The sequence below is a fragment of the Galleria mellonella genome, unplaced genomic scaffold (assembly GCF_026898425.1).
Source record: "Galleria mellonella isolate WM207_F2 unplaced genomic scaffold, CSIRO_AGI_GalMel_v1 utg165, whole genome shotgun sequence".
Classification (NCBI taxonomy): Eukaryota; Metazoa; Arthropoda; class Insecta; order Lepidoptera; family Pyralidae; genus Galleria; species Galleria mellonella.
Genome location: NW_026442009.1, coordinates 92,585 through 119,693, shown reverse-complemented (window position 1 = coordinate 119,693; position 27,109 = coordinate 92,585). Strand labels below are relative to the sequence as shown.

At 30.6% G+C, this 27,109-nt stretch overlaps 1 protein-coding gene across 6 annotated transcripts in view; it reads right to left on the bottom strand.

Moving 5' to 3' along the window:
- Positions 1-27,109, bottom strand: part of LOC113519103 (sex determination protein fruitless) — a 78,107-nt gene that overhangs the window by 20,965 nt on the left and 30,033 nt on the right. Inside the window, exons 2-3 of one of the 6 annotated variants that reach the window (XM_031914743.2) lie at positions 16,384-17,018; positions 3,296-3,450 (exon numbers count right to left, since the gene is read on the bottom strand). In XM_031914743.2, the coding sequence (XP_031770603.1) occupies positions 3,296-3,450; positions 16,384-16,402 (174 nt within the window). In that variant the 5' untranslated portion in view covers positions 16,403-17,018. Of the gene's footprint in view, positions 1-3,295; positions 3,451-3,954; positions 4,158-4,306; positions 4,437-10,846; positions 11,331-16,383; positions 17,019-27,109 lie in introns of those variants that run through there. The other 5 variants (XM_052892765.1, XM_052892767.1, XM_052892766.1 and 2 more) reach the window with 5 other exon arrangements.

Here is a 27,109-nt window from a genome sequence, read left to right as displayed (position 1 = left end):
TAATAGGTTATTAATAATGCATTAATATATTAGACAGTTTTATTCATAGGGGATTGCGATTAAGGTTTTCTAGTTTTGATACGACTGAAGTTGATGGCCTTTTATGTGCAAATCTAACGTTTAAATTCCAACTCGGGACAGTTTTTAATGTAACTTTTTTTATGGTAATTTGATTCTTAAATTTTTTATATATCAATAATAATACTCTACAGAATATAAGTTTCCTGTTAACTGACGCGTACTTATTGATACATTGACAAGGAAATGATCGAAGATTCAAATGTGAATTCGTTTTTAAGTGTTTTTTTTTTATTTTTATTAATTTTCCAAATTAAATCTAAACAAAATTGTCTGTAATCATATTTTAGATTCAGGTTCTGTTATACTCGTTGATTATACATTTTACAATGATGATATAAACTGTTTGTCATGTTAGTGTCTATTTATGCACATGATCGTCATACATTTTTAAATTTAATATATTTTGATTTTAGTTTGTGGTATAATCATAACTTTTAAAAATTATAAGAAATTAATCTAAATAATATAATAAAATTGTAATTGGACGATGCCTGTAAATGCGAAATATTTAAGAAAAAATTATGTAATAAGTTTTAACAAGAGGAATAGAAGTCAAAACAACAATTTTAGAAATTTTGTCTGTTTATCTGTATGTTTGTTCTGACATCATGCAAAAACTATCGCATCAAATTGAATGCGGTCTTCACTATTGCGTTTCTCGGGGTCTAACTTAAAAACTGGTGTATGTTATTCGATATGCGATCTAGGAGTGGTCTATTTAATTGATTTTCCTTTTTTTTTAAACCACGTATACGAAGTAGCGGGTATAATGCTAGTCATAACATATTATAGTTTATAAATATAATTAATAACGAAATAGGTGATCAAAGTACTTTCTTATATAGGTTGTAGGTACCATAAAATTATCCATATTCTGATTCTAAAATAATGTACTTATAGGTATTTGAAATGCATTGGTTCACACGTAACTCAGAAAGGGAGATAATATTTAATGAAAAAGGAATTTTAACCTATTTCTATTTGCATGAAGTTGAAGTTAAAAAAGTTAAAACTTGATTTAGTTACTGGTGTTTTGCTGAAATGGTATCATAATATGTGATGTAAGAATATAACATATATACTGTATAAGTGTAAATGATAAAAAAGATTAGAGCTATTTGAAATAAAATAACGAAGAAGATAAATTAGACTAAAAAAGAAAAGAGATAACGATAAAAGTAAATGAAATAAAAATTCTGACAATGGCAAGATTTTAGGTTATCTTATAAAAAAAGACTTAATAGTTTGAAAAAGACAGGGATATTGTGGGGAGACTAAATAAATAATAACATGCATCAAATTAAATCCCAAAGTTAAATTTTAAAGGGAATCAAAAAGTGGTCTCATCTAATTGCTAATGTAATGTGGGACAATAGATAGTGGGATAAAAGATACAGCGAAATTAAAATTACAGTTAAAAAACGCTTATATTATATATTAATGGTAACAATATTTTCTATTTTGTTGTAAATAATAATTTTTGGTAGCTCTGTTACGCAATTATTTTATAATAAATAATAATATTATAATAATAAACTATAGGAAATTACCAAATATTTAAATATGAATCTAAAATGCAGACTACCTTGACTCGAGTAACATTTGCATACAGTAACAATAAATTATTCTATTTCATATACTAATTATTAGTTTTCGTAGCCTACTGGTAGTTCAGAACCCTATGTACCTTTAAATTAAAAAATAAATAAATACAAATTTATTAAATACGTGTGCTCTTAATAATACCAATAGTATCATCACGCAAAATTTACTGTATCAAATTGGATATGGTTTTTAGTTGCATTTCTGAAGATCTAACATAAAATCTGGTGGTATGGTCATATTATGATTGTATGTATCTTCACCTGTCAATAAGTAACTGAATAACTTACACATTATATATATATATATATATATATATATATATATAGGTAACATACCCAATTAAATTGTTTACAATTACAAAAATACAATAAACAAAGCGGAATAAAGATAAGATTCAACAATAATAATTTTAGTCCAATAATGAAATTCTGTGTTAGCCATACACATACATTTCAAATTATACAGATTTTTTTGCTTACTATTGTTTCTTACATGTAACATACATGTGATTATATATGACATTTTGTATTATATATACATAACCTGGTAACAATTAAAATCCCTTCTGAATATAATTTATTTTATTATTAGTTTAAGAACAAAAAAAAAATAGATTTTGTTCAAGATGTCAATTATAACAAAATATTACACTATAAGTTATATAATAATTTTGTTAACCATAGTGAGAGTAAACTCTATCAATTGTAAAAAGAATAATAAAAATTGATATGGATTTGGTGATGAAACAAGTGAAATATAATAAAAAAAAATACAGTTAAATTTAGATCCTTCACCTTTCTTAATTCAATAGAAAAACCACTGTATAAAACAGATTTTATGTTTTATAGGTATTTATCTCAAATAAATATGTTTATAACCATATTTTAAGCTAGTTTTTTAAATTTAAATCTACTGAAGCCCTAGTTATTAAATTTGTATTTGAATTTTAAGATAAAGGACGCTCAAGAGTATTTTCAACAAAAATTATTTTAATAAATAGTTTACTATGATTTTGCTATTAAAAATATTATATTTTGTGTAGAGATAATGACTTTCCAACACACAGTTAATTTTAATATCAAACTGACATTAAGTAGTATTCAATTTGTAATAGACTATGATAGGTATTTGTTTAGTATAAAATTAAAAACCAAGTAAAATTCAGACCTGAAACAGCAGGTATGTATAAGTGTAATTCAGGAAATAGTAAAATATGTTATTTAATATATTATTTAAAATGTGAATGTTATAATTTATTTGTTGCAATGAATACAAGAATGAGTTTATACCTATAATGACATAATAACTTATTGCATACAGCATTACTCAGGTTTGTTTACTATTGAATGCAATTTGTTGTGATAAAATAACAAACAGTTGCACATGGTTTGACAGCAGTATGTTTTAACATTTACACACATTTCCTTACACAGTATAAAATAATAGCATTTGTTTTGATTGCAATATATAGATTATACAACAGTAATTTTGTTTAAAAAAATACACAGATACATGAATAAAACAATGACTAAAGTATACCTAAATTCAATAGCATAATATTGAGATTCAGTAATGAAATAGCTTAAATAAATTAGAAATACAAATATACCTTGACTGTTTCCCCATCACAGGCCAATGTGACATCGCAGAGTGCCTCTCTTTGTAATAGACTTGCTAGCACATCAGTTAGGTTGTTTGGGTGGTTGTTCCAGCGCAAACAAAATTGCTGGTCCATTGTAGGTGCCAGTGTTGTCAGTGACCGTGCTGCAAATAATGCTATGCATTAGTTAAACACATTATAACCTATGAAAATAAAGTAAAAATAGTATATTGTGTTGAAAAATTTTAATGCTCTATAATAGGTGAAATTATATACTTTATACACATTCATACATGCATTTTGAATTTGACAATCAACCTATAATTGCATCACTAAATTCTCAACAGCCGGTAGTTACGAGGCGTGCGCCGGTTATCAAGTTTACATTAAGATATTATGTGCAAAAAATTGGCGGCCATAGGGCCTAGATAGTAGAGCGCAGAGATAAGTGACATCAGCGGCTCGAATTAATGGGGGCCGCGGGCAGCGAGCTTACTGTACTCCAACATTGACAGTTAGCCCGCCGACACATATCTACTTGTTGCATGCTCTAAACAAGACCCATACATTATGTAATTTAACTCCAGAAGACGCACCGCGGGGCCACCGACCCTACGGGACGCGGAAACCTCTAGCCGCCTCTATAAACGAGTTTAAAAAAGTAGTACCGCTCGCCAAAAAAATCGCAACATGCTGACACCGTTATAATCGCCAAGCTGGATGTCCCAGTTGCTATGTCCACACGCGAGATATCAAGAATTTGAAGATGCACCAGTATTTGTTGTTATCACAGATCATGCCGCGTGCTTAAAAATTGGCAAAGGACGATAAACGGTATTCTAAACGCGTAGTTGTGTCAACTTTGGCTATTCGTAGCGCCATTTGCCGATCCCGTATCACAGAATTTGAGAATTTTATTAACAATTAACACCAAAAATTTCTCTACACACACAAATAATTCACTAGCACAAATTGAAATCAATTCCGAGACACACAAGAAGTCGATATCTCCTAACTCACCATTTGCAAAAATTTTGCCATCACAAACGCCACCCGACCCCTACCTTGCACTGTCTTTTTGACCACACACACATCACATCTCGATTTCCGTGTTCACTCACGGCCTTCGGAATATCTTTCACATCATAATTCGGCCAGTATTCGCAACGCGAACTTCACACGCTTCTCACTTTATAGCGCTAAATTTAAATTTCGCATTAGTAAGGTAATGTTTTGTTTACCTAAATAATATTATTAATGATTTTATAAAGAAGAATTAAGAAAAAATGAAACAAATAGTGTTTGGCTATAATATAGTAGTAATTAGAACACTATGTGGAATATTTAAAATTTTTGCAAATATTTGACTGTATGGACATAATATCCATAGATACATAATAGAGAGATTAGAGATGCATCACACGGAATTCATAACCTCAGTCGTACATTTTTAAATAAATTAATTAATTTGTTCTTAAATTGCGTCTATGTATTTATTATTAATTATTAATAAGAGATTTTTTTAATTCAATTTTAAATGCTGTACGATATTCATTTCAGAACTGTCCTTGAGGATGACATGAATGGCAAAATTTTAAAGCGTACGTATAACGCCATCTATAACTGTTAACACCAGTTATAAGAATCACTGTTTCTGGGCGTAGTAAGAAGATGTCGCTAACGACCCTGTTTGCATTAACTGCAATAATAATGTAAAATGTATGGCCTTGTGAGAGAATGATTGCATAGGAAATTTATAATTATCTTCATCTACAAGATGATGACCTTTTTTTGTATAAATAGGTAAGTCTATTTGTATTAAAAAATAGCTATCGCCCGGAATTTCGTACGCGTGGATTTTAGATGTAACTAACCATTTTTAGAGGACATATTAACGTAAAATTATAATATAACCATAAAGTAATACAGGTATTAACTTTTTATATCTTTAGGAAAACATCTAAGAAAAGCGCTGTCAATTTGGTGTTGTTTTTTTTGATGCTGGAATACATAGACAGATAAAATTGTCTGTTTGTGAAAAAGAAAAATATTATTTCAACTGTAATCTCTTTGACATGGCCATATTTTTTAACACACTTAATAGGTATCTATAAATTTTACGAGATACAAAGTAACACAAGTACTGTCTTGCCCGTCGAAGAACCTATCTGGAATAAATATTACTTAAAAATCTAACTCAGTATATTCCTACTTCCTAAATTTTTTAGTGTGACAATAGCTGAAGACAATTGAATCACTTAAACAAGACTATTTCAGCCTAGATAGAACGACTACTGACCTAATCATGGCCATGAACGGGTCATTGAACTTGGCAACAAATCGAAGAATCTGCTATGTTGGGTATACATACTCGTATCTATTAAATGTATAATAGATATTGCAAACACTTTGTAATAAAAAGGAACGTTTTCTTCGTCGATTTTGTTCGTCTGTCTGTCTATCACAGCGATACATAAAGTTAGTACTTAATAGTAGCTTTGAAAATTTACTAATAGGTAACTGTGCTAATATTTTGCACCCAAATATGTTGCAATAAACTAAATTTAAAATGTATTTTCATTTTCTTAAAAGAGTTACAAATAATACTTAAACGGTTTGATAGATTTTAATCCTAGAAAGAAGCTCGTAGATACTATCCTAAATCTATGAATTTAATGAATGATATCTTTAGTATAATATTATAAACATAGGATTCAGAGAGTACTGCAGGTCCTAAATCTATACCATGGATATTATGACCATAAGTTTTCAATAACTTGCGGATTTTTTGAGTAATTTGCGAGTTAATCTGACGGTAATAAATATAATAAAAGGTGGTAAGGATGGTGATACCTATGGAGCACAGACATATTCTTTAACACAGAATCAAAAGTCGAAACTCGAGGTTTGCTAAAGGGAAATGGAATGCAGTATATTGGAAATAAAATTAACATACACTTTGATCTTAATCAAAAGGTTGAGAAGCGATAAAAATAAAAACTTATACGAGTATACGAGATACGAAATACTGCGTTGTCGAACAAAATTTGCTGAGGCAACACAAAAAGCGGTAACTCTGAAGTGAAACTGAGTAGGACAAATGAGTCGCATGTCAAGCGATAGGTCGGCGACAATTATATTGGCGCCCTGAAAAACAAAAAGATGTCTCGGAAGACCTGGTATGCGATAGAGAGACGACCTCGACCGGTTTCATAAAGACTGGCAGGGTTTGGTCAGCGGTCTTGTGAAATGGAAGCAGTAGGAGGGAAGCCATTGCCCAATAGTGGAACGTTATAGGTTATGATTAATAGATTAATTGAATAAATGGTGATTTTGCACACCTTGTGGTTCTTTTCTGTAACCTATTTCACGTTTAATCTCACGTCGATAGTACCTTCAATAGAAAATTTTGTCTCTAATGTTTTAGACATGGAAAACAAATAATGTTCAATTGCTCTCTACAAAATATATCGAAAAATTTTCACCTCCTGTAAAATACAGGTAACGATAACGATTACCCATTATGGTATTTTATTTACTTTATGGATTTCGTATCATAAAAAAATATTTATTGTTTTTGATAATAAATACTCCTTATAATGGTGAGCTTAAAACTGAAAATGCTTAGGTAGTGATTACTTGCTTTGTGGTGCCTAGGATATTATATAAAATAGCCTTCTTTCTCATTGTCTATCAGGCAAAAAAGGAAATCAAGCAATTAATTTTCTGGCTATTTCCTATTTAGGATCAGTCCTCTTGACACTTTTACGTCATTTTTGGTGATAAACGGACGAATAAGAGCAACAAAATCTGTAAATTACCTTTTATTTAATTGAAATGGCCTATATATATATATATATATATATATATATATAATTTTTCTTAAGAGTTTACATAGCAAATTGATGCTACACTGGGGTCGATTCTGAGACGTCATTTCTTTGGATATACCTACCTACCTACTACCTACCTACTTCATAACCTAACATTTTAATTTGATAGTTTTGCGTAATTATAATTATATGGACTATAGACATAATTTATAATAATTTTGACTTAAATTATAAAAAATTTAGTTCATATTGGTCATTACAAAAAAAAAAAAAGATTTCGCTGTGATATCAAATAAAAATAAAAATTTTAGAGATAATTTAAGAGAATTGACGACATAGAATCCACCCTACTAATACACGAAGAACTTCAGTAGAAACTGCACTACAATAGTCAGTGTAGAATGCTTACAGTGAGTATCAAAATACAAGTAAAGCACTCACCTACTTTTGTCTGCAATTCGACTTGATTCTAGAATATGTTGGAATAGCCAGTTCAGCGTCTGTATACAAGTTGTGAGGGATATCAGAAACTCTATTCGATCTTGGTATATTTGACATACAAAACAAAATGACAGTGCATAACAGTGAGCTGGTGTATGATATTTATCTTTTATAAAAAAAATGTAAAAAATATCTTATTAGCTCGTTAAGTATCAAGATATTTGGTGTACTCTCAAATTGTCTCTTTATTCACTAAGAATTATACATATATTTATTCCAGTAAATATAGCCGCATGGTAATCAAAATGAGCATAATTTGTAGATTGCAGTAAAAGTATATAATTACTTAAAGTTTTTATATATTTATTTATTGCAACAATATTATATGAATTGTTTAAGAATTTTCAATAAGAAGGCTCTATTTTTAAGCAATCTCTTCCAGATAATTTATATGTCATAAGTAAAATATAGATTTCACGACGGAAGTTCATGATTGTTCTAATTATTCTAAAAGCAAAACTTTGTAAATATGTTTGGATGTTTGTTACGCAATCATGTTTATAGGTTTGGTTGGATTTTATTTAAATAACAGTTATCAGATAAAGAAAATCCCGGATTGAAGAAGAAGAGAAAAGTACTGGATAGGACACTTTTCCTAATAATTTATAAGTACACAGAGTTGAGAAATAAAATGCTGATTTCATTTATCAATTGCAATTGACTAAACGGTGTCCAATAGTGGAGTGTTGTGAATCCCTGTGTCCATTACGGAGATGATGAGAGTGGCCAGTCGTGTCACACGGTAATGTAATGCAGTGCAAATGAGTCAATCTCCACGGGCCGGGTGGTCACAGTGCCATTAGGAAATCGATTTGTATCTAGAACCCATTCACATCTAGGAATGGTGATTGCTATGAAATCGTTCTTGGACGATTTGATTTTAATTGATTTATATTTCTTATGTATTCGAATTTGCAGTTAGCACTGATTCTTATTATTATTTGTTATCTACTTCATACGAGTATGTGATATTCTGAAATTTAAAATAGTACTATATATAATCTTTGTCTAAAACATATATCATTGTCATACACTATTTAAGAGATGAATTCTAGTGAGCTATATTATATTTTTTTTACCTGTAATTTAACTTCTATTAATAGCTAATTTACGTTATATCACAGCATGGCCGTACTATTAAGGGGGGCGGGGAGGTATTGAGGGGAATTGCCCTTAAGGGGGAGACCTTAGAAGGTCCAATACCGTACCTTAAGAAAGGCCCCAAGAAAATTAGATTCGCTTTTTTGAAGTTTCTTAATTAGGGCTTCTGCCCTACCAAAAAGTTATTTTGCTCTACCTTAAACTTGGGTCTACGTACAGCTCTGTAGGATAGTGGTAATATATGACTAGTTACAAAAAATTCTTACTTTTCCTTTAGTTACATATAAGCTACATTTTCTCAAGGATTACGTAAAATATTATTATTGGATGACGTAATTTTTTAATATATATTTTTTTAAATATTATAATATAATATTTTATGGAATCAGTTTATAACTGTTAATGAATGTAGTCAACAACACCTGCAACCTAATAATGACGTGAGAGGAAAGTCGACCACGGGCGCACTTAGTTTTCCAATCTAAACAATAGAAATTCAACGGGTGCGCGCCCCGCCGGGACACTGATCTATCTCTATGTAAATTATGTGGCAAATAACGCCGACTTGCGTTCATCAGGTCAGGCACAAATAGTGTTACCACGTCTACAGGACAAAAATTGGGTAATCTCATTTTTAAACGATTTCAATTAGAAGATGGCTTTCAATTTAACAATATATATTTGAATGTATGGTACCTGTTATGTATAATGTTAATCTTTTGGTAATTTATTATATTTTCATATGTAATCGAGTGGTTGATTCCTATTTTAAAATAATGCTATTTTTGTTATGAGAAAAGATTTTTTTGTGGAACCAAATATTACACAATAAGTATCTATACGTAAGGAGAAATTTGGTAACAACGTACAATCAGTTTCGACTGAACGTCTTATTATTATTATTGTCTTTTACAAGATTATCTCATGTAATGTAAATGAACAGTACCATGGAGTTTCCTGATTTTTCACGAAAACAAGTGAGAATACCTATAGATTAGTAAAGTAGAGCCGCGGAAATAGCAAAAAGTAATAGTAAATTAGAACTTTATGAAAAGGTTGTAGTTACCGTTTGTTTAAATCACCACAGAAACATTCTCCAATTGAAATCACACACACACTTTTAATTAGATATTAATAATTTTATATATCTCTAAAAATAGAAATTAATGGACACTCTTGGCACGTGGCACATAGGCGCGACAAATAGGCGCGACCGAATTTTATGTTGTAGATAATTTAGCCAATCAAAGCCTACCGCGGAGGCGCTAATGCCTTATCCTCATAATAAATAGTTGATGTGGAATATAAATAATACCTATTTATTTTTATTCCTATTTTTTATTACTATTCCTTAATAAGTACCTATTTATCTATTATTTACCTATGATGTCCCACTGCTAGGCAAAGAAGATAGAGGATCTTCTTTCAAATATTCTTGTAATATTTATTACAATAATTTTAAGTAGGTACTTACCTACAGCCTACAACTATAAGATAATCAGAATTCCTGGGATTAATAAGACACCTCATACATTCTTATACACCACATATACATAACCAATATTTTGAGTTTTCCTTTCACAAAACTGTATAACTTTATACACATTAATATTATTTGTATATATTTTCACCCGTAGAGTTTCCTATATAAATGTGGAAAAAAGTACTTATCCTATGTGTTAATCTAGAAAATTTTCTGAACCAGATTTTATTTGAATCCATTCAATTGAGATTAAGAGTCGAAACAAATATCTACGAACTTTCACATTCATTAAAAACACATTGTACCCGTGACTTCCTCAGAGTAAACAAAATAAAGGTTTTTTTTTAATTACGTCTACATTTTGATTATTTTATAGATATACCAAGTTTCATAACATCTGGTTAAACTTTAATATACCTAGAGGTAACAGAGAAACAAACTTATATCCTACTAATTTTATGAACATACAAGTTTATAAATATGTTTTACGCTTAAGGAGCTGAATGGTTTTAAAAACGATTTAGTACAAAGATGCAAGATTAACATAATAGGTTATTTTTTTACTTCACGCGAGTAAAATTTTTGGATACAGCTGGTTTATATCTTATATTAGTAAGAATAAGTAAAATAATAAATACTTACCGATTTTCATACAAATGAATATACATTCGCAGAAGCAGTTTTCGCACAGCATTTTTGACATCCACAATCCAAAAGGATTGTACTTACGTCCATTTGTATACATGTTAAATATGTAAACAATTTTCTTCAGTATATAGAGTTAGGACATTATGTAGATTCTATAATTACTTGATAATTTTATTTTTCTATAAATATCATAGTATTTTTTGTTTTGTTTATTTCAAAGGGCTCTGCCATAGAGTTTTATCTCTGTCGGATTTGTCTAATCAGGTCTATTTCTGTTTCTATGATTACTAACTATTGAGGGGAGTTTTAGTCTTTTAAAAATTTTAATATATAATATTAAAATAAATCGAGTAATATTTTTCATTTTAGAATAGAAAGATTTAGGTTGCTTTACATAGGACATGCTAAATACTATTTTCAGAGTACAATCTTGATTTTCCGCAAGCATTATTCTTGATAACCTGTAAATGAAATTATGATATTATTATGTGAAAATTGTTATAGTGTATCGAATTAAATTAAACTTAAGAAAAAGATTTACAAGAACATGATCTGGTCCACTGTACTGTCTTTTACGGTTTTCGATGTAGGCCCGGAAAGGCGATGGACGAAACACTATATACAGCTGAGATGGATTTTGGCATGTATGAAAGCTGCTGGATGAAATATTAGAATGAGTATATTAGAATACATTTGAAAGTCACGCTGGTAATAGAGAATTTGAAAAGTATTTACATATAGGATGTAACGCACCGGACGATGGGAATATTGTAACACTTGTAATATTGTACAGTGAAATATACTATCTCTATTTCAGTGGACTGTACAGAGATGATTGGAATAAAACATTTTACGAGGACCTCAAAAAATGTTTGTAGTAAATTGATTTGAAATAAATAATGTATTAAAAATTAAAATAAAGAACCAAATAATAATAATATATTGCAGATGACAAGAAAACACAATATTACATACAGTGTAAACTGAGGTCTTGATAGAACGTTAATGACTTTATTATTTGTTATGTGTTAATTAATAATTGTACACTTTACACGACAGGGTGTAAAATTACAGGTAAATTTACAGTCAACGAAAAAAAAAATTTAAATATAAGGCTGGATGTAATTCAACAAAAAATATAGAACAGTAGACATTAGAAGTAAAGTCAGTTCATATCGTAATGTAACACAAAATTTAAATTTTATTTAAATATGAACTAGTATATACAAACGTTTGGTTTAAACAGTAGAGGTTAGTGTTGTAAGGACTGGAATGAGCAAAACATGTTATATTAATTTTGATAATGTTATATGTAAAAAGTAATCAATGGTGAAGAAAGATTTTTATATGGCGACCTCGTACGAGTAAACATTTTGTAGGATGGCCTCCCACTAGATGCAGTTATGGTATTAAATGCATTACAAGGAGTCAGTGCATGCAGATGGTTCAGCATCGTTCCTTTTGGCAGTTTATGTGGGAGGCTTATGTATATGTATATATGACGAGCAGTGGACAGATAACGACTGATATGATGACGATGATGATATGTGAATGTTATGTAAGATTTTTATGAGATTTCTTAACTGCAATCATCTCTCAATTAATTTTGGGGCAACTGACAAATTGAACCCAAATTCATGAAATTAATAATACTACTAACAAGAAATTAAATATGTTTGAAAATAAAATAATAAAAAAATAAAACCAAAACTAGCTTTTATGAGTTGTATTATGTTTATATAAGTTGTTAATAATTTAGGTTGTAACTTTTTGTACAACTCTCTTAAATTTAAAGTTCATTGAAATGGAATGGATTTTTGTATTCGAAAAATATGCTATGTAATAATTGGTGTCTAGAATAAAGGAAAACATTAAAATATTCTATTCGTCAATCGACTAAGATATTATGCAGGTTGGATCTTCTAGTTGAACGAACATGTCGAAATAGCCATCGGCCACGATTATTCAAAACAGATGCGGTAACACGAATTAACGTCAGAATGGTCGGATAGTCGAGTTCACTGTGATTTGGTTTTATGATGCTTGCATTGACTCGTAACTTTGTAGCTATGAGAACATGTGTAATTGCGAATATTTATCTACCGTCTATACATTGTATCGCCGAAACGCTTTACTTAATTTGAAAACCAGATTAAGGATGTATAAGAAATTGATTGGGAGTACCGTTGCTTAATAGAATCTGAAATGAGGAGAACAGAAGAACTAAAATAACTGATAGAACCTGTAAAATTAGTAATTTAAAGACTTTGAAATGGTTAAGAATTGGCAAGCGATAGAAACTGCAAGATTGTTGTGAAGCGATCGTACATGTACATAAAAGCACAGGAAAATGCAAAGTATGGCAAGTTCTATTAGATAGAGAATTAAATATACTGCAAGAAGAAAGAGCATACTGCTAGCTCAGGACCAGGGTTACAAAAGTTTTTTTTTATATCACTGATATGGCAAACAAGCATACGGCACAAAACGCGATGTATGCAACCATTTGGGTTGTAGGGTATGAGGATGAACTCCCTGTCGATGGCGAGTCGTACGATGGTAGAAACTGGCCGTGGGCATCATATTGAACAATTCCTTTGAGTACAATCCGTTGTACAGGCGGTAAAATACGCAGAGTGAGGCAAAATCTCTTCTAAGGGTTCGATACCGTTTTTACGCCTGGGATCGTCGACAATTTTCATAGCTCGTTGTTGCACTGAGTCGAAGGGTTCAAGCTGATTACTAGGTGCTCTCGCCCATAAGTGATAGCAATACTCAATGTGTGACCGGATTTGCGATTTTTAGTTTCTTATGCAAGTATTATTATTGAGAAATGGGCTTTGTCAGGCTGAAAAACCTGTAACACTGCGACTTTTGTAATCTCTTGTGCTCGCTCTTTATAAAAGTTTGATGCTAATTCCTATCAGTTATAGGAATTTTAAGATGTTTTAGCAGCGATGTTTTTTATCTCTTTAGGATATAAAGGGCATTTTCCAAAGGAGATATAACGTTGGTACATGTGTAGATTGCAGCTACAAATTATGTGAAAAAATATTTATTGTATTAATTTATTCTTTATTGCACCATTGAATACTTTATACGAGCACCATGAATAATACTATATTCGAGGGCTACACTGAAAATTTTTAGACCTGGCTACTTGAAAGCAATATAATAAAAAAAAATTAAAAATTTTGAAAATGGAACTCTACGAATAATACTGAGTATATAATTCATTCGTTTGTCATTTGTTTTACGGTTTGGCGGCAAATTGAAAATAGACTGTTTAACGGTATCATGAACTTAACACGAAAAAATTTTCGTGCGATGATTTTTTATGACTTTCGATGTTATCTAAGTCAACAAGAAAGTTATGATAGATTACGATTGGTCTTTCACGATGAAGCCCCGTCTCGTACCACTGTTTACAACTGGTTTAATGAGTTTAAACGTGGTCGCATTAATCTCACCGATGATGTGCGTGAGGGACGGCCTTCTACAGTGACGACTGAAGATAACATCAGTGTTGTGCGGCGTATGATAGAGACTGACAAAAGAGTGACCTATCAGCAGATCCGGGCAAACTTAGGGATTGGTATGAGTTAAGTGCACAAAATCTTTCATGAACATTTGGCGGTCAGGAAGCTTTGTGCCCGGTGGATACCTTATAATTTGACCGAGGCTCAAAAACTCCGTCATGTTGATTGGTGCCGTGAAATGCATGAAAGATTTAACGGAGGTGACTCAAATTCTGTGTTTGACATAGTTACGGGAGACGAAAGCTGGATTTACTGTTATGATCCCGAAACTAAAAGACAGTCGGCTCAGTGGGTGTTTCCTTTAGAAGAGTTGCCAACTGCTCACTGCTGAGCATAAGCCTCCCCTAAAATGTATACATATTGCAAGCGGATTGGCAACCGCAGTTAGGTTTTGGAGATGTTTTAAGAAGGACGCTGCTGTCCATCGCTCTCTCTTAATGACAGAGTAAAACAAAGAGCTATGAGGGATTTTAAGACGGAGGTTCTCAGCACTGTGTAATCCATGACTTTGCACATCACCGAGAAATACACATCGTTATTAAAGGTAATTAGGAGTAATAGGATTGAAAATTATAGAATAAAGAAGAAAAAGAATATGTAAATTACAACGAAGCTGAATTGGAAGCCACTTGAGTTCTAAACGAAAGTGTGAAACGTGATCACATTTACGTAATCCAAATATAAAATAGAAAGTTACCCAGTCTTCTCAGTGATAGATTTTCTTCTCTTTCTCTTCAATATGTTTCTGCTTCGTTGTGACAAAATCTATAAATGGTTAGCCAAAAGGCTAGATGGGCCATGTCCAAGTAATCTATGGAGGAGATTTTTGTTCAACAGAGGACACTTAATGGCCAAAATCATTATGAATACAGATCCTTTTTATTATTTGTTTCATTATTAAATATTATTTCAATAACAGGTATCGGAATTATGCTTTTCTAATTATTATAAGCCTTTATAATTTATAACCTCAATGTTTTATAACCTGACTTTAACCATGTTAGGCTAAGAACTTTTCAAATGACCCTCGTAGCTCACAGAAATACCGAGTAGCTAGTTCTGACACCAATAATACTTTATCTATGTTCATATTGAATACGTCATCATCATTATCATCGTATTAGCTGTTAACTGTCCACTGCTGAATATAAGCATCCCCCATAGGCTACCATAAGGAACGGTTCCGAGACACCTGCATCCATTGACTCCCTGCAATGCTTTTGAATCCATTGCTCTGTCTATTGCTTAACCTTCGGGCTACGTCGGTCTCTTTGGTTCTTCTGCAGATATTCTCTTTTCGGATTTTATTACGCAAAGAAACTCCGAGCATAGCCCTCTCCACAGCTCACTGAGCAATTTGAAACTTCTCCATACAGCCAACTGTGGAAGACCATGTTTCGGTTCTGTAGGTCATTACTGGTAACACACACCGATTATAGACCTTCGTTTTAAAATTCTGAGGTGTTTTGGAAAAGTGAACGTGCGCAATATTTAGAAATATTTCCCAGCAAAGTTAAACGCATATTTAGGTGTATATACAAACTGCTAGTCAGTAATGCCACTTGAAAGTCTTTAGTTTGATTTTTTTTTCAAATTGACTGTGTTGTTTTTCTAGCATATGTTTGCCTTGATAACTACTTTAAATATTTATATTGAGACCTTGTGGAGAGTTTGTACAATGTTTTGTTAGCGATATTTATTGATCCAAAGAGATAAACTTCCTTAGAGGCATTGCAAATTGACCAATTAGGAGTCTCAAAATATGATTAGAATATGAGAGCTAAAAATCTTACACACGTAGACATTTGTAATATGTATTTTGTATTCATGTCATAATCACAATGTCGACATTTTCACACGATCTTGAATGTATATCATGACCTTGACAAAAATAAATGAAGGGTTAATTACATAATTACATAAAAATATTATTTATTATTCGCAATAGCAATACACCTAAATCATTTTATAATATTAAACTTGGAAACTCACCTTTAGTACTTAAATTCATCCGTCCCTCTTCAACGTATGCACCAATCAGCACAGATTTATACTGGATGCGGGTTTATTAATTTTGGAATGCCAGCTAATTATCTTGTGAATGTGGGAAATACTTACTCAAATGTCATGAACAGGGACTATATTAATTAGGTATGTATGCATGTGGTTTGCATTTAACGTAACTGAGACAAGTGCCACTCAGTTCACTTCTACGTTACATCGGATACTAGGCGAGCATGCCATTTAGAGAGTTCAGATAAAACGTAATTTAATATTGATACCACAGCAGTAACAATATTAAATAGCTGTGTGACTTATAATTGATAATTAATATACAAACAATTAAATATGGACAGTAAGTAATTTGATAAGATATGAATTATTTCGGCAGTATTTACACACTATTTACTGTAGTTTTAATATGATATTCGACTTTAAAGTTAGAATTTGATAAACGTATTTCCGCATAATTTGTGAGAGTGACAGCACAGATATATATGTATTGTGTAATTCAGTATGGCTGACTTCAGTGAACTAAATTATATTAAGTAAACAACGGTTTTCAGATATTTTACTTTATGTCTTCGTATGTACCTATTTTATGTAGTCAAGTTATTGCAGAGAATCTGAAACAAAAATAAAAGAGATTATAAATATTTGTTTTATTAAGTAATCTTTTTAAATTAATGTATGATAATCTTATGTAGTTCAAAATAGTGGCATATTTTATGTATCTATATGGCTATAAAAGAAAAACAAAGAGCCCGCAAAGTAATTCGATATTTTAAAAATGTCACTAGTATAGGAATACAAAAGAATAGTTTATAAACAAGATTATTCTTTTGTATTGACTAGCTCCCACTAGGTTGCCCATGCAATCCATGTTGCACGTAAGTTTGTTACATCAATTGCCAATGTCAGCTCACTCACACAAGCTTCTAAACCCGATTTAATTCTATCACCGATACCTATTTGCATGTCACAGAACGCACGATGCTCGGGGCAGTTATCGCTGTATTATAACCCTAGGAAAATTGTATTATCAGCAATAAATATATGTATGTACATATTTTTATACAATACATTTTTATTCCTTAGATATACAGAAATAGAATATAGTAATAGAAACTAATTTTGATAATGTAACTTTTTAATGAATTTTCCTTTTGTGAATGTAAGGAAAATCTCCGAAGTCTGTATTCGAAAAAGTGTACAGCTAAAAAGTCACATGGGGTTAAAGGTTATACAACATACGGTTGTTCACATAAATTTCAATAAAGTTTATTTATACCGAATAAAAGGAATATAAAAGGAAATTATATAGTGTATTTCCTGTTATGAATATGAAAAAATATTTGTTATTAATAGGAAGTATTTGTTATTTATTCATAAGATGAATGTCCTATTTTAATTCGAGAAAAGTTCATTACGAGTAAAAGCTTAACCACATAGCAACAATTAAAATCTGAAAGCGACATTTAATTTGGTTATTTTTCTGTTGCTCTTCTAGTATTTTTTTTCAAGTATCTTTGTTCTATATAAATAAATATATATATTAATTATTTTTAAATTATAAATAATAGAAAAATAATTAATATATATATTTGTACGTACCTACAAAATATTAATGAATTATTTTATGTTTCATATTATATACCAGGGAAACCTAAGTTCTCTAGCGATTTATTTCAATGAATGACAAACATGAATATTTTTTTTTTTATAATTCCTGACTGATATCTAGGTACAAACAGTTTGTTACTGAATTTTCTCTAGAAAGAAGACTGGTGATATATAGTTAAGAATTCTACGGAACAAAATTCAGTGACACTGGTAAATCATCGCTCGTTAAATAAAGTAGAAGATTGTTTACTAGATACGTTAAAAATGAGATAAGGATGTCGTTTTTCCGCTTTCAAGGACACAAACGTAAGAAACTATTTGGATTCATTCCAATTTGTCGATATAGGGAAATCTAAGTCGTTAATTTTAAATTTGTGATGCGTATAATTAAAAATTGTTTTGAGACGTTAAACAGCAAAAACAGCAAATAGGCCCCAATTATATGTTAGTTCTAAGAGGTAACTTACCTAGATGCATGTGAGGTAATGTACCTTTCAGAATTTATGTTTCAAATCTATTTAGCAGATTGGGGATCGATATGATTTTGTGTACACGTATCATTGTTTGAATATATATGTATATATCTTGTATCTACGTTTACAGGTAACAGAGACTTAGCCTTCAGCGATACAATGGACTGTGCCAACAACAGAGGGGACACATCCTTGAATTTGCATAACAAACAAATATCTTTTTACATAGTCCTGTCAATTATTTTGTCAATTATTGAATTATTTAAAGCTAATCGCTATAATAAAACGATATGCATATGATAATGTATATCTAGGTTTCTACTTAGATATATTTATGTATATCTACATTTATGTTTATGTAATTTTGTGGTATTTTTATATAAATGATATTTAAAAAGATATGTTTTTTATTAGATTACTTTTTTGTATTTACTGTATCCAACTTACGCTATTTCTGTATTTATTCACTATATCTGTATATATTTATGCCAGGTTGTCAGTAATAGATTGCTTTTAGCGATAAGGCTGCCTTTTATATATGCACATTCTGTATAAATATTCCTGGTATACATCTCTTTTGTGCACAATGAAGAGTTTATTATGGTTTTTATTAGTGCTATAGTAATAAAATTTGATGTACAGTAATATACTATATATGTATTAATGATCTAGTGGTAACTCGATCGTGCCTATATCTCCCATGAACTAGCAATGTGTGTGTCATTGCATTGCAATCTGAGGAACAAGACACCTAGTAAGTACCATAATACTCTTGACACAATAGGCACTTTGTACTCAGTAGTGGCAACGCATGAGGGATGAAAAGAGCGCTATCTACAATAATATTATTATCTACTTTGTAAGATTTACAATATTCTTTATGTTTATAGACAACAATTATCAATTTTCACTACATGGACCATAAAGTTCCTTTTTCTAATAGTTTATAAAAAGTCGATTGGCTTAAAAAATCATTTGAAAATTGTATAATATAAAAACCAATACCCTACCAGTACACTTAGATTAAATAAAGGTATACGTTTTTAATTCAGAAGTGCCTATTGCAAGTGATTTGTGGCAATGGAAAAATATTGTTAATGATGGGGTCGAGTAGCTCCTTTATTAGCAATAGTCTGTAAAATGTCACTGGAATCCATCATGATTACTTTCTGGTGAATTCGTTATGACGACACGATTTTACAACATAGGAGGCAAAAAAGCATGCGGCTCACCTGATGGTAAGTGACTACCGCACGAATATATATATATATATATATATATATCAATGGTATACAGCCAGGACAAAATAATAGCGCAAAAGGTGATATTACTTCATTTTAATTCATCATGAAAAACTATTCTATAAACCGAAGCAAAACTGATTTTTTTAACAAAACATGTAAATGGTATATATACATATAAAAATGGTATATGTATATAAAAGTTATATAATAACTACGTGAACAACGACCACAAAATAACAGATTTTTTTAATGTAAATGTTACTTTAGAGTAGGACCAACATCAAATCGTATTACTATAATTGCATAACACACATATTTATAATATGCGATGGATTTCATAATATTACCTGAAAAATTTAATCAATTAATTATCTCTACAAATTAAAAGGGGTGTCCTATCGATATTAAATCTTCTTTTACGTAATACGATTGTGGATATTTTTTGTAGGTATCAGGAAGCTATTGACAGGACTGAATTGTTGAGGGAATAACTCGTTGATTTATAATAAAATAAATGGTTTTATTTGCGATTGCAATGAGCTCCACGTGTGGGCACATTCTCAATTATGGCAATGACTATCGACTTCATAATGCAAAATCGTTATTTTGATCACGTGACAATAACAGAGACCCGAGTGTTCGAATACGAAATGAATTTACATTCATTAAACTTTATAGAGCACTAAAGCACATGACAGCAGTATATTTAATTATATTATATAAATAAAAATATATTGTAATATATAGGCATATATAGCGACTGACTTAGAAATATAATTATATATAAAATGTTTGTTTATTAAAGCGAATTTATTTTTATTTATCTAGTATTGGAAAAAACTTATGTACACTATTTAAAAATGTAACAGTCGAGTATTTTTCCTGTTCTTCTCGACTGAGTCTATTACCTGAATTGGCGATAGAATAGCTTATCATAAAATAAGTAGAACTACATGAATAAATACATTGTTTTATTGATAGGATAGTATAAGTATTAGAAACAAATATTTAAACATATATGTGCGTTTAATGTATGCACCTACGAAAGAAGTTGCCGTTTGTCGATGTCTTTAGTCACGATTATAGTAATTGTACAAAAATTGTTTTATAGTCAGGTCACTGAACTGGTTTCCAATATAATATTGATATCCTATAATATTGATTATACATGGCTATGGTTTGTACAATAGAACAAATTGACCAGTACACCGCCGGTGAAACAATAGCTACAATCATGAATGCAGTTTGTCACACATAGTTCGTTTCAAAATAAATCAATTTATTCAAATTAAGTCAATGTTTAGGAATATATATTTTAGTTTTCGCAGCATGTCTGTTTGAATTTAGATGAATATTTTTTTTGGGTTTCGCATTTAAATCTCAAATAGGTAATCCACATCGAACTCTGAATACTAAATATGCCATAGGTATGTAAATAACATAAAAATCACCTATCTGTCCAAATTTTCTCACTGTTCAGACGACTGTGATGCGCATACCATGTATTTGTTTCAATAATTTATTTATATAAAATGTATTTCGAATTCTATAAATATTTCGATAAAATTTGGAATTATGTTATATTTATTTTAGATATTTTCTTAGGTATCGAAAATAAATAATAATTTCGATTTTATTACGAGTAAACGGGACATTTTTTTCATTGGTGCAAATAGAAAAATAACCTCACTTGCATTATCGGTATACACTGGCGTCTGTGAGTGATGATAGGCTGGGATGAAAGGAGACCTTCTTTTATCAAGTATCAATTTAAAATATCTAACTCATCATGACGAATTCAAGAATTAATCATAACGGTTCCCAGAGGAACCATTTTGTTTATCAAGTGGATCCGCGTGGAGATCAACCTGATAATTGCTAGCAATATACCTTATATGGGGGCAATGGGGCTAGTGACCACAACTCGGTTGGTTCGATTTTTATGCAGTCCCTCTTGGAAACCATCTTGGTTTAATTCCTGGTGAACTCGTCACACCTCAATATCTGTCCTGTGTAATACACGCCTATAGCATTATTTTTCGTTTTAAAATTAGGTAAATCCATACAAGCATTTCGTTATTAAATCGAGTATAACGAGTGGAGTGGTAAACTTGGCCAATTTAACTAAATGGAGTATCCATCTATTGAAATCTGCCAAGCTGTTTAGGTTAGATACCTACATATTGTGCCAAAGGTCAGAACATGCCCTCTTAACATACATAATTCTGACAGAAATACCGAATCAAATATTTTTAACTTTGTGGAGTATATAAGTAGAATGTATTGAGTACGTCGTTATATAAATATATGGTATTTCTAATTACTATTTTTAATATTATTTATTATTACTAGAGTATATGTATGTATTTACGTAATCTATGTGTACTGTGTCATAATTGAGTAATCGTATTATCAGTAACTTTGTAGTCTGGGTAATTTCCTGAGTTTCTTATTTCCTTTTTACGTGATTATTTATTGTCATGTAGTACACATAGAAAATAAAAAAACAGAATAAAATCTTATTTATCGAGGCTTTCACGATCCTTCTATAGATCCTGCAGTCGAGATTGTCAATTATGCCGTTTGGCTATGCATAAACATATATATTATAAATATTATAATAAACATTTTAATAATATCCGAGAATAGTGTACATTACAATATATTATTAGTTGTGCTAGCATATTCATTCTCACTTATTCGTAATGTAATCCCTACATTACATTAAAAAAAATATTGTTTTTTTTTCAATACTATAGCTAATAATAGAAAGATTTGAAAAAAAATCTTTTCGGTCGATAATTGTTCAATCTTTTTAGAACCTACATTTGTAGGCCTCTTATTAGCTTAATATTGTGACGAAAATTTCATCACTATATAACAACCGAATGTTTGTGAAATGCAAACATATAAACAAAAAGGAATTTCAAAAGTTATTGTTTTTGGTTTAGTATGTATTGTATATATCCATTACTGAAAATATTTAATGTATAGCTTTGCCTTGGTTATTATTTAATTATTAAGAAAAAAAAAGACATATTTTACAAAACATTTTATTACTATTACTAGTAAGGGATCTATATCCCTCTGATATCAAGGGAAGGAAGAGGGAAGGGACTTCGATCTACACGAAGATCTTTGACATAACTTACCCGTTATCGGCTTAATATGCTCAATAATTTAATGATATTACAAAAAGTATTTAAAAATGTAATGCATATATTTCACGTATCAGATAGTTACGAAATAGTGTACATTGTAGTATCAGTTGTGAAGTGTACCGGGGTCATTTGACTTATTACTTGCTTTATTTGTTAACTCGACGTGTCTGTAGTTCACGGTCACTGAACAAAATGGTTTCAGTTTTCATTATTCCGTCTGTTCCGTTACCGTTTATTAATGGAAAATTCTTTATGATATATTCGAAATATTTTATTGTGACATGTATTGAAACTGTTGCTGCTGATTTTAAAAAATGATATTGGAAACTATGTGCCCGAGCAATTTTTTTTACATTTTGTTTATTTCTTTGTCCAGAAACCAAACCAAAAAGTCAAAAGTATCTAAATTAGCCATTTATTTATTTATTTAAAGGGCAACCACGAAAACTTTGTGTTAGAGTTTTTATTATCTTAGACAGTAAAACTTATCCAGTACATAACCTATCCTTGGACCTAATTCGCTGCTAAGAAATTTTTATTTGCTACGACTATAATTTTCGGAATTACAATGGCATTGTGGTGTAAATGTATTTATAATAAAGCGGTACTTTACATTGGACAGATGACACCAATTGGAGCAGTATTCAATAACAGAGCCGAATATAGTCTTGCCTAGATTCATACCTATGGTTAGGATTACTGGAATACCAGCTTAAACCTTTGATTCCGTGCAATGGTGTACCATGACAGTTAATGATCTCAATTTCATAAGTGTTGTCAAGTTCTAAGTAAGTTTGAGAGGTTGCATTTTTCTTCGTGTTTTACAGTCTATAATACAACAGCGTTATGTACGCGATTTGAGATATTTATTTATAATAAATTAAAAATAAAATGTTCCAAAGGAAAGCTTATACTACTCCTGTGGGTACTAGATATTTGATAAATACCATATATTTTATACATTTTTTGTACACACACATAATGTACAGAAAGCACATCTAGATAAATACTAATAGACATATTCATGAGTACAAATATTTGTTTTGTACGAATAATAAGTTCGCGTTGCTACTATCGGAAAGTGGGATATACACCATTAAGGCACTGACTATAACAATCTTCTACTTTACAGTATTAAAATATACAGTCCTTGACAAAGGTTGTCAGAAAAAAATCTAAAACCTTTTTCAATTTCTTGTATATCTAAATAAATATTGACTTTTTTTTTATTTTCTTTATGCAACTTAGAATGGCAAACAAGCTCACCTGATGGAAAGTGGTAACCGTCGCCTATAGACATGAGCAGTACCATGAACATAACAGTATGTTTCGCCCATGATACCCTCCATGCGTTGCTATTCTTAAAGACTCAAAGGTGTTACTCCTCTGTACCCTGTAAATTCACTGCCATATCCCATCCTTCAAACCGAAACACAGCCATGCAAACACAATTGCTTCACGGTAGAAACAAAAATAAAATTAAAATTCTATTACTATAAATTTGTAAAGATTTTATTTTTATTTTGTTTCTCATAAATGGTACAACGGATTTAAATGTGTAATATACAGAAAAAGATTTAGATATTTAACGCAGGAAATGCTGTACAATGTATTATAATTTGTAAAATAAATCAGCCAATAATGATTTAATTTTGTAAATTACTCTACATCTGTTAGTATATTTTAAAATAAATATGAAAATATATTGATATCTACTTTGAATGTTGTTGCATCTACTATGTGCACACCTCACTTAACTGTCAAATGAATTTTCCGCTTCAAAGTTCTCGCAAACTAGATCGTTTACAGCACAGAGAGCCGTGTACCAGGAGGGCAGAATCGCGAACAGGCTGTGTTACACGTGGAGCACTAACATTGCCTCACTTTCAGTGTGTGTATGGACTGTTACATGCACATAAATAAGTAGAAATTATAGACGTGCCAGACTGGAAAACGCATTTAGCCGGAAAAGATCGATGCAGTTATACTTATATATATATATATATAGATATATAAATGCATATGCTTCAATGTGTATTTAATAATATTATGTTACCAAGATATTAACCAGCTTTAATTAATATACGGAAACGTTTTCTTTGCCCTGTCATTACAGTAGTAAATGTGAATACACTCACAAAAGCGACTGCCAGTAAAGTAACGTGAAAACCTCTGAGTGGAAGTTTCAATTTCTTTTTAAAGCTAAAGCGTAGTTAACTACTTTCAAGCCAACTCCCTGGATTTATTAAGTAATGTAAGCCGAACGAACGGTACGTGACACTCAATTAGTGCTTAGTTCGATATTTTCTGTTTAAGTTTGTTATTTCTTTGCTTATTTACAAATTTGTTGAAATATCATGTCAGACAAGTATCTAGTTTTGCCTATTGCTGAATATTCTTTTATCATATTTTGAGTTTTAGCAAATTATAGAAAGATTATTAAACCGTGAATAGGTATGTTTTTAAGAGCCTTTGTCTATGTTTTTGTGTGTATTTTACACAATTATGTTCTGAACTTAATTTGATAATTTTTTTCAATCATTGGAGTTCATTTCCGTGTTAGTATCACGTGGAGCAATACACCATACATCTTGATAGGATTAGTAAATATGTGAAGCGGTAGTAAGATGTGAGCACATACCTTCGTAGATGTAGAGTAGATGAGGACTTATAATGACAAGAACAACGTACTAATAAAAAATGCATATTTGACAAAACCTGTTATAAAATTAGGGATAAAAGTATTATAATATAACAAATTATCAGTGGCAATTGTGGCACTAACAGCTTTGCCATATACAGCTTTGGCAAACTGTATGTAAGTTGTAATTGGATAGACGCCAAATTGTTAGCAATTTAAACTATAAATATTTGCTAGTTGTTCCTACTTTGTTACATGGAGATGTGATTGATGTATTTATGACACTTCTTTATGAAATTTACAACTACTTTTGCATCTATGCATATAGGCTTGTATATACAACTATTTCAATTGCATTGCACAAGAAGCATAAAACTGAGAAATATGCAGATTGGCTTTCCTAAAACTTTGCATAGTCAACTAACAATTAATACGGTGAGACATATTGACTTGAATTCCACTATGATTGATATGTCACAAACTAAGAACTCTGTGACTGAATTTGACAATTTTGTGGATTCAAACACAAATAAATCTGAATCTATCATGCAAGTCAACCGTATCAATTCTGCAAAGGAACAATACGAATTGAAGGCTAACCTTACGAGTTTGGAAGAGTCTGCAGATAATAATTTACTTAAAGAACAGAAAAAACTAAAGCATAAAATTCTATTATTAACTGACGAATATGGCAAAGGCATGAGAAAAATATTACAAAAACTTTTGGGAGCGGATTATTTTGTTTCTTCGATCATAAAAAGCCAAGCACCATTGTATGATATTCTTAATTCTTGTTACTCATTAAGTAAAGACTTTGGTTTAGCAGACTATGTAATAATCCTTGGTGGTTCAAGTGATATCAACTCAACAAAAACACAAGCATTTCTGTACTATAATTTGCACCAGCTTAGTAATACTAATGTTATATTATGCAATGTGCCCTACAGTAAATACCTAAATTTATATAAACTGAACAATATTTTAAAATTCACTAGTTCACACTTTAATAATGTTCATTATATGGATATTTGTGCTAACAGGGACACCTTTTTTAAATTTAATATGTTGTACACATGTAGAATTTTATTGAGACAAATATTATACATGAACTACAGAAGTGCGTTTTTGAAGTATGAAAAATACAATCATAAAAAACGTGTATGTACGTTGAATGTTGATGCAAGCACTCAAACACATGATAAAAATAGAGACGAAAGTACTAATAACAATGAAAAATCCCAAATCAATTCTTCATCATCTAATGAGTATTTATTTCGTGTTAAATGACATATCACATTCTAATCATAACTCTGTCAGTAATAATATAACCACGTTAAATATTTTTCATCAAAATTTATGCGGTATTAGCAACAAGAAAAATGATTTAGAAATATATCTTGCATCAAGTAACAAAGTGCTGCATTTAGAATAGAATAGAATAGAATAGAAAATCATTTATTCAAATAAACTTACATTGAAGCACTTTTGAATAGTCATTACATTTTTTTTAATCTACCGCTCGTTCGGAAAGCTGTCTCATCACAAGAAGAACGAGCAAGAAACTTGCGTGTTGCT